Below are 10,000 nucleotides of genomic sequence, written 5' to 3'. Positions count from 1 at the left end.
CTGAGCCACGAAAGCGTAACACCTGCAACTGAACACTTCCTGTGGCCTTTCACTGTATCTGGGCGAGCTGGTCCAGCCACGCTCAGGTTGCCCCGAACCCGAGGCTGCTCCCGGTAACTCCAGACGCCCGGGGGGAGGGGGAGCGGCCAGTGTTCAGGGGGGGCCACGTTTAAATGGGCTCTAAGTGCCCCTTCGGCAGGCAAAAAGCTGTAATTCTGAGCCATTCAAAAAGTCTTTGAGGAGGACGTGCTTTAAACACAAAAAAGATTACACCCAACACTCATTCACGTACACACACACACACACACACAACCACACACACACACACACAACATACACATGCACACTTCTTTTTCTCTCTCTCCCTCTCTGAAACACACACACATACAGTACACACACACACACACACACACAGCTTAAGAGACAGGGAGTTATCTCTGAGAGACAAACATTAATTTCTAACATTAATGTTAACATTTCAACATTCTTCTAAAGCCGGGGGAACAGAGCGGCTTGTGCTTTCCACTCCAGTGAGAAGATAGGAAGGAGGAAGACAAGAAGCGCCGCAGCCAACGGCAGCCAATTAAAAAAGGCACCACCATCACAGGGCAGACTCAGGGAAACAACCCGGAGCCGCCAGCACTCACTTAGGGGACTGGATGCTGGAAACAGGCTACTTGTTGGACGCCTGAGCTGATGGTAGAATGGGAGTACATACACACACACACACACAGACATAGACACACACACACACACACACACACACACGCAGACATACACACACACACACACACACACACATACACACACACACACACACACACACACACACATACATGGACAGTCCTCTTTAGCACATTCACCCTTATTCATTATCACATTATTGAAAGAAGACTGGGCAGACAGTAATTTAGTGCTCTGCTGTGGGAGCGTCATGCTCAAGCAGCACAAATGCCTAACAGAATGTGAGACACAAAGCACAAGATGTATAAAAATAGATCATTATTTCATGAAGAGACGCTTGTCAAGCTACGTCCCTTTGTGCGTGTGAACTTGGTCATGAAAGTGGGAGATTTTGTGTGATAAGGGTTGCCTCACAGGATGAAGCACTATATTTAGCGATGGGGCGTCATTTTTCTTTGCTAAGTGTGTGTGTGTGAGCGTGTGTGTGTGTGTGAGCATGCATGTGGGGCATGTGTGCGGTCACCGTGGTTTAATACCGAAACATCATGGGAAAGTTTTCAGTGTTTTTGCCAAAAATGAACCTCCTGATGTCAACGCGATGTTGCGAACTGTGAGGCCAGCGGAGCAGGTGACGGAACTGAAACAGTCCCTTCGTGGGGGAAAGTCCACGATATGGCCGATCAGGGCATCACCTTCTCACTCTCTCAGTCCCTCCACATTCTCCTTTCGACTGACACACATTCGCGGCGGAAAGTAGTCGTCACTGGGCCAATATTTACTGTGTCAGGATTTTATACGATGAGTGGAGAGAAAAACCCAGATGACCACTGGGATGTGAACTCGCCCTCGTTTAGAACGAGATTAAATCATTACCCCCCGCGCACGGATCATTCTTACTTAAATCTTAAATCTCACTCTGCCCAAAGCCTAGCTATACTGTGCATTACTAAACATGTCAGTCATCGTATTACTGACAACTTGGGTCAGCTGAGTACCATGTAGGCCACACCATGGCAATCTGAACATACATGGCATTTATGGTTCATGTATGCATGGTGGCACAGCATAGTTTTGCAGCTCTGGGCGAACTTGTCGAGTAACTGACCATGTAACCAGTAACTGACGAGTAACTGACCATAACATTGGTGACACATGCAACCAGAGATAGTAGAGAGTAGTGTTAATCGGCAGCCTTTAAAACAGGGGTCTCAAACTCAAATGAGCTGGGGGCCACTTCTGCCAATGTCATCTGATTGGAGGGCCACATCAGTGTTAAAGAATAATACAAAAAAGAACGGCTATTTCCTAAAATGCAATGTTTTTTTCAAATACTGTATTTTCAAACACAAAACTACAAACAGAAAGTGCAAGTATTTTTTATCTATTTTTAGACACCTGTGCTAGCAACCTTGTAGCTTCTAAATAAAATAATGATCAAATAAATATTAATACAAACAAAAAACAAACAAAAAAGCATAAAAACAGGTAGGCCTATGTGTGTGTTTCACACCAAATAAAAAATATTTTCCTCTCATAACTTTTTTTTTAACCTGGCAATAGGCGTCGGGGTTAAGAAAGCAACACCATTAGTTTTTATATCAACCCCAAAAAGGCCATGGCGAAAGTGGTCAGAGATAAAGTCCTACTGTAGGAAAACACCTAAAGATGTAGGCCTATACCAACAATAGTAAACTATTACTGGCCTATAACTACAAGGCCTACAATAAACTTGGTCAAAATCAGTTCCTATCGAGGGTGACTTTGTAGTTCTTCAGAGCCCTATTTCTACTAGCCCTGCTGTCTGTACCCACGTCCATTCACGGACACTATCATCACGATTACCACTGCAACCTCCGAGGCTATGTTGGGCAGAGGGTCAAAATAAGCATGGTATGCTTAGTGGACACCGTTGTATACCGTGAAAGACGCACTCTCTGTTCACAGGCACGTGACTATCACTGTCAATAGCGGTCGATCCATAATCTTCAAAGGATATTCTCCTTCAGAATCAGAATAGGTGAATAACATAGCCTACCTAAGACTTCATCACACGTGAACATTTTTTCAACATTTGGTGTAGGCCTATTTCTGCTTCAATTTGTGCAAAACTATGGCCTGCATGGCGTCATTACAAATGCGCGTCTTGTGTTTCAGTACGTGTAATACAAGTATTTTCCTGAAAACTTTGTGCAGCGATTTTGGGTTTGAATCAAGCTCTGGATGTTTAGCAAATAGTGGGGGAGAGTAGCCTAGGATCTATCGTCTATTTTAATCAGTATCGTTGTTTGACGCAATTAAAAATACCCTCAAGGGCCGGATTACATTATTATTTTGACATACGTCGCGGGCCAGAATTGGGCCGGACGCGGGCCGGATTTGGCCCGCAGGCTGGGAGTTTGATACCCCTGCTTTAAAACTAGTCAGCAGCCTGCATAACGGAACTCCAGGTGCCTATTACAGGACTGCTCTAAAGTGGAGTGAATCTGTCGTATTGTAGGCTTGGGAGTAGGACAGGTAGACATGGATTTACCCCTGTGGTGAACTTAGCTGTGGCTATGGCGTCACCTGTGTCTAGGTTTACCTGTGGCCTAGCTCTGGAAGTGTGTGAAGTGGAGAGTTCCGCACCAGGCCAGCTCTCTCTCTCTACCACACTCCGACGGGTTTAGAGTTAAGCACGTCTACTCATTATAAGCTAATGTAGATCTCTGTTTCCCCCCCTTCCCCCTCCCATCCCCAACACACACACACACATACACTCACACTCACACACACACACACACACACACACACACACACACACACACACACACACACACACACACACACACACACACACACACACACACACACACACACACGCGCAGACACACACACACATATGTCCCCTCCTCCCAACGCAGTTACTCTTTACAGGACCTTCCCTAAGCCCCCTGAGGGGAGGAGCCTCCAATCAGGAAGACAGGCCACCTCTTTAATCCTCGCAGCTAGTGAGGTCAATTCAATTATCCTGTTTTCTCAAAGTGTGTGTGTGTGTGTGTGTGTGTGTGTGTGTGTGTGTGTCTGTGTGTGTGTCTGTGTGTGTGTGTGTGTGTGTGTGTCTGTGTGTGTGTGTGTTTGAGTGAGTGAGTGTCTGTGTGTACCCATTTCTCAGCCAACTCCTTCAATACACAGGAGATTAGTGTTGCCTCACTTTTATAATGATCTACATACCTATCAACTCTCTGCTGCTAAATGCAGAAGGGACAGGTAGGGCTTTCTCTCGCCACCCCCCTTTCAAATGCTCCCGTTTTGTTTAGTAGGTTGACTGGGGAGAGAGGGAGAGAGAGAAAGAGAGAGAGAGAGAGAAAGAGAGAGAGAGCTCCTTGGATAGACATTTATTAAGGACATGAAGAGCTATCCCCAGGGGAAGCTTTTCACACCTTCTTTAAAAGCACCCTCTGTCAGATCAGTATTTATTTGATAGAATCGTGGCATGACTACAGTGTGTTTTGTCTTTGTGAAATGGAGGTGTGGTACGCCAACAGCATTTCAGCACATCTGTCTACAACCAGTAGTAAAAGAAACCAAATCTGTGCCAGAGTCAGTGCTGTTCTACAAGTTGAATTGTATGAATACAACTGTCATTTTGAACTTATTTTTCTCTGATTGCAATTTACTTGTATACTACAACAATGTATAACCATTGTTTATTATTATTATTTTAGTATTTGTGTAATACTGCTGCAAGTGTAGTTTCTAAAAGAACTGAACAGTAGAACAGCCACGAAACAGGAAACTTCACAAAGCTCTTTTGGAACACTTCTCCCTCCACCAATAGTTCCAAACCCTTTATCATAAAATGGCTCATTAAAAGTGACATAAGAAAATGTCAAAAGAACATAAAAGCTACCCAGTAGTCTGACTACTTAATTCCATCACACTTTTCAAAGTGCACAACGGCCATATAAAATACAAGATCCACAATTAAGACATTCAAACCATTCAGAAGTTTTCAAAGCATCTCAATCCCAAATGACCTCCTCTCTTCCCTCCCTCCTTCCCTCTTTCCTTCCCTTCCACTCCCTCTCTCCCTCCCTTCCTCAATTCCCTCCCTCCCTCCACGGCTGCCCCAGACCCCGCGGTCCGGTCCACTCCAGCTTGTCCTACCTGGCATGTCCTGGTTGCCGAAGTTCCAGCCTGCCGAGGCGAGCATGGAGGGCAGTGGCGACGTGGCCCGGCTGTCCCCGTCCGCCTGCTGGGTGATGTGCCGCACCGTGTCCTTGTTCTTGCGATTCTTCCTCCGCCCGGAACCGGAGGGCTGCCAGCCGCCCTCGCCCCCGGCGCCCTGCTCCCCCGGGGGGCCACCGCCGCTCTGGGCACCTCGGCCGCCGCTGCCACCCCCTCTGCCGCCGCCACCGGGGCCGTCCTGTAAGTTCGAGGGGGAGACCTGCTCCTCTTTGACCTGGACGGAGCGGTAGTCTGCGGGCCAGAGGGACTGCGAGCAGGCGTCCTCCTGGCTCTCGTGGCTCTTGGGCGGCTCCTGGTCCTCCTTGCCGTAGTTGCTGCCGCCCTCGTGGCAGCTGGCGATGGCCGAGTCGCCCGACGAGTTGGCCGGGCTGGTGCGGCGCGCTAGCCACGGAGACGAGCTGCGGCCCGAGATCATGGACGCCAGTGCCTCCGAGGCTCCCCCGACAACACCTCCCCCCGGCACCACCACCACGCCCCCTCCTCCTCCTCCTCCTCCACCGCCGCCTCCTCCGCCGACCCCTGACCCCACGGCGGCGGCCATCTCGAACTCGGCCAGCTCGTCGGCCAGCTCCGAGCGGATGCTGATGTCCAGCGCCGCCTTGATGAAGCCGTGGCACGCCTGCACGATGTCGGTCATCTGCAGGTAGCTGGCTGCCGACATCACCTCGATGACATTCTTGCTGGTGAGCGCAAGGTGCGCCGAGTACATAAAGTCCAAGATGGCCTTGAAGCCCTGCGCCGTCACGATGTCCAGGTGCGTGATGGTGGCCGCCTGCTCGGACACCTTCTTGACCTGGCAGTAGAGCGTCTTGAAGTAGCGGCTGCTGCCCAGCAGCACGTTCTTGTGCGCCTTGAAGATCTTGCCCTCCACGATGACGCACACGTCGCACAGGATGCCATGCTGACGCTGCTCGTTCAGCTCCCGGAGGAGCTGTCGGTAGTGGGAAGTGATCTCCATGTCTTCCTTCCTGTTATTCATTGGACTATCTGGTAGGTCGCTTCTCACTGAAGAGAGTCTAATGGAAAGGACAAACACACACAAAAAAAAAAGCACAGATGCATTCTGGTTAATGGAGTTTCAGGGAAGCGCTGAGAATGCGAATGTACCCATACATGTGTAAATATATGTTCTGCTTATACAAAATAGTTGGGTTGTTGAAAATTGCATCTTCTTACACACAAAGGGCTCATTGTTTGCCATCTGTGTGTGGATATCAGTGACATGTCATGGAGCGCTTACTCATATTTTCTGATTAAATACTCTAAATGATCTTGTATCTCTTTTGTCACATGTAATAAACACGCAATACAGTTTAGTGAAGCCACCGCACTAATTGCTTTACAGATTATCTCTGTTTGAGGCTGGTTTGACAGTGCACACTGTGTCTGTTTACACTTTACGCTAAATATACTCGTTATTAGAGTGAGGTGTCTACAGTTGGAAAAAAAAACAAATTTGTGCCTTGCTTCAGTATCTGGATACAGCTGAGCGTTAAATAGGGCCGGTCCCAGTACCAGTAAGGACAGAGGACACTGGTTTAATCGTTGGGTATCTCACAACAGTCATAGCAGTTTCCATTCTCAGAATGCTATTACTCATAGCAGACTGGCATGGGTACATTTTCAGTAGCAAAAATGTCAATAGATAACATCTGACACCAGTTGTATTATTGTCCCCGAAACGAAAGTAAAGTATAATCTATCACTTTAAAGTTTTTTTTGTGGTGGAAAAGAGGAAATCGAAAGGGCAAAATGTGTAGTTGAGATGCTGTATGAAGTTCACCATCTTTCCCTCGTGAACCAATAAAAAACACCCTGAAACTGAGGCATTATGTCAGAAAAATCACTCTTGATTTGACTCAAACAACCCCACCCATCTCACTCAACACACCCCATGGAGGCCTCCTCGTCCCCACCCCCGGGCTCTGCCGCTGCCCCGGCCCTCTCCCTCCTTGGGAGGCTTTGCTCCTGCTGCTGGTGGCCCTCCACTGGGCTGCTGCCATCACCCTCACTCTCCAAAATGAATAGTCTATTTGGCAGACCCATTTTCCACTTGATCACTCCACTAACTGACAAACGGTAATTAAATGCAACCATTTAACAACAGCACATACACACAAACTCACACACACACACACACACACACACACACACACACACACACACACACACACAAACACACAAACACACACACACACACACACACACACACACACACACACACACACACACACACACACACACACACACACACACACACACACACACACACACACATACTTACAAAAAAAAGAGAAAGAGAAAAGAGAAGAGATGGGGGTGTGTTGGGGGGGGAGGAATGCGTGGAGATGAAGCAGCGATGACTGCATTAAAGGGCTTCAAGTGTGCCTCAGATGATTTTATTTCACAGATGATAAACATGGGGGGGCGTATGGGATGAAGGAGGGTGGCAATAATAACAACGAAAATGACAGAGAAAACAAAAAAATCCAAAATGTATTAGCTGAACAATAGACACCTGAACAATGTCTACCTCTGCCGCGATCAATTAAAGCGGAGCAGCGGATGACCTGATTAAACAGCGCCGGCAGTTAATTGTTCTGGAGTCGCTCACGGGTGGGGGGTCTGTGTGTGTGTCTGTGTGTGTGGGGGGGGTAGAATGGGCGAAGGAGGACAGAGCAAATGGAAGAGACAGAGGCTGTGACTCCACACAGAAGAGGAGATGCCTGTGGCCGCCATGGCGATGCATTGCCATGCCGACACTCTAAATGGAGGAGAGGAGTGACGTGGAGAGGAGAAGCAGGGCTGCCACACAGTGCATAGCACAACAACAAACAAAAAAACTGACATTCAGTAAAGTAGCAACTGCTGCAACCTCCATATAAACTGTCACTCTGCTGTCTCTCTCTTTCTCTCTCTCAGCTCTTATCCTTTCTTCCTTGGTCCCTTATTCCTCCTCTCGCCCCTGCTCTCTCTCTCTTTTTCACGGTCTTTCCTCTCTTCTCCTATGCCCAGTTTCTCACCCCACTCTCCTCTCCTCTCCTGTGCTCTGCTTCCCCCCATTTCTTCCCTTAACCCTGAAACCCACTTCTCTTCCCTCATTCTTCTTTCATCTCTGTTCTCTCCTTCCTCTTAGCTCTTTATCTTCTCACCCCATCCCTCTATTCCCTTCAACCCCCCACTCTCCCTTTTTCCCTCTCTCTGTCTCCCCTCACTCCCCCCCTTCTCTCTTCCTGCTCTCTCCTTCTCTCTCCCTCTTTCCCCAGCACTTTCCCTCTCTTGTCCTTTTCCCTCCTCTCTGTCTCTCCCCCTCTCCCTATCTCTCTCTCTGTCTCTTTCTCACCCTCTGTAACCTCCTTAAAGCCCAGTGCAGTGCAGTGCATTAGGGACAAGGTGTAGCTGCCTCTCTTCCCCTCTCTCCCCCTCCCTCTCTCCCTCTCTCCCTCTCTCTCTCTCTCTCTCTCTCTCTCTCTCCCGCTCTCTCTCTCCCTCTCTGTGGTGCTGCCTTTGTTGGGGGCTAACCGGGGACGCTGGCGTTACTGAACGGAGCTGTGATTTGTTTTGCAAGCGCCGGGCCTGTCAGCTCGGATCGGGCCGCTCGGCGGCAGACAGGCGGCGTTATCGAAGGACAGCAGCGCTTTTGCCTGGGGGCGCACACTTCAGGTCATGTTTAGGAAAGTTATTCTCAACCTGATGGCTTGTAAGATCAAATCAATCCGCCGCCTCCCGTGGTCCATCGGGACAAAACGACACCTTGTTTGAAAGACGGACGCTGTCACGCTGTCGCCGGCTGTCGCCGCATTGCCGGGCTTCCACGAGGGCAAAGAGAGCACCAGACAGCCGACATGAATTCTGGGTAATGGCTTTTGGTCACCTTCCAAATGCTGCCTTTAAGGTGTTTTAATTTGGATACCTTCAGGCCGTCTTGCTTCTTTCTTCCACCACTACCACCCCGACCCCCATCCCACTGTTCACCATCGCCCCCTCAAATCATTGGGAATAAAAGACCCTGCCAGGCGCAAAGACAACAGAGCAACATTGATGGTTTGATGGCTGTATAGGGCCTTCTTTTCAACCCCTTTTCAACACATAAAAAAAGAAGAAAAAAAAACCTTGTTCTATCGAGTTTTGAAAAGAGACAGAGCTTTTCACTGCAGTGCCAAGGTAATAATTCAGGGCCGCAACCTCTCACCTCACACACTGAATACAGGTGCTTTCACGTGGCTGAATTGTTCCTCACCTTTTACGTCGCAAGTCTTTTAGAGAGTGGGGCTGAAAATCAGACAACTTTGCACAATCAAGGTTACTACAACACACACACACACACACACACACAGAAACACAAAAGTATAAACCCAAGAAATAAATCAATGAATCAATTAGAGCCAGGGAAGTGACCTCAGTTTCATACCTTTTCATACTCGTCACAAAAAAGTCCTCTCTGTTCACACCGAACAGCCCATCAAAAGATTTCACAGAGCTTTCACTGCGTGTGCAACCTTTAGTTATGACCAGGAAGCAGGGTTAAAGACTTAAACATTTAAATCTCCCCAGTTCAACATGGGAACAGATTTTTTTTCTTTTCTTTTTTTTCCTTTTACCCTTTTTTTTTTCTCTCCATGATGGAGGAAGTCATACAGACTGGGAGCTGTACAATAGCAGCACAAATAGAAGCCATTGATAGATAGACACAAAACCAGGAGGCAGCATATTGAGTGCGAGATAAAGCAGGAAGGTCTAATCAGATTTTCTGCCTCAGTTGGACCAGAGGGAGCTGGAGTTTAGTGGAGCAAACAGAAGTAAATAGAAAAAAAAAAGGACAAATAATTTAATGGACAAGGAGGCCATGCAACCCCCAATGAGACCGTACGAGGCAGGCGACTGGGACGTTCCAGACTACGCGTGCCCCAGACCGGAGGGGCACTTCAATTTGCCAAACAAAAGCAAAACGCTTGAAACAAACGAAGGCAAATTCTGTTATCCAAATTGTTCAATTACAACCGTAACTCTACCTCCAGCATCCACATTTGCTCACCTAGAACTACCTCTGTAGACCATTTGTGTGTAGAGACTTCAAAGAAAAGAACTG

General features: G+C 48.1%; 1 protein-coding gene across 2 annotated transcripts in view; it reads right to left on the bottom strand.

Annotated features, from left to right (window-relative positions):
- Nucleotides 1-10,000, bottom strand: part of zbtb46 (zinc finger and BTB domain containing 46) — a 79,970-nt gene that overhangs the window by 47,574 nt on the left and 22,396 nt on the right. For both annotated transcript variants that reach the window (XM_048240578.1, XM_048240577.1), the window contains one exon: nucleotides 4,831-5,927. In XM_048240578.1, the coding sequence (XP_048096535.1) occupies nucleotides 4,831-5,890 (1,060 nt within the window). In that variant the 5' untranslated portion in view covers nucleotides 5,891-5,927. The remainder of the gene's footprint in view (nucleotides 1-4,830; nucleotides 5,928-10,000) is intronic.

This window comes from Alosa alosa, chromosome 4 (assembly GCF_017589495.1).
Source record: "Alosa alosa isolate M-15738 ecotype Scorff River chromosome 4, AALO_Geno_1.1, whole genome shotgun sequence".
NCBI lineage: Eukaryota > Metazoa > Chordata > Actinopteri > Clupeiformes > Clupeidae > Alosa > Alosa alosa.
This window is presented reverse-complemented; position numbering and strand designations above follow the sequence as displayed.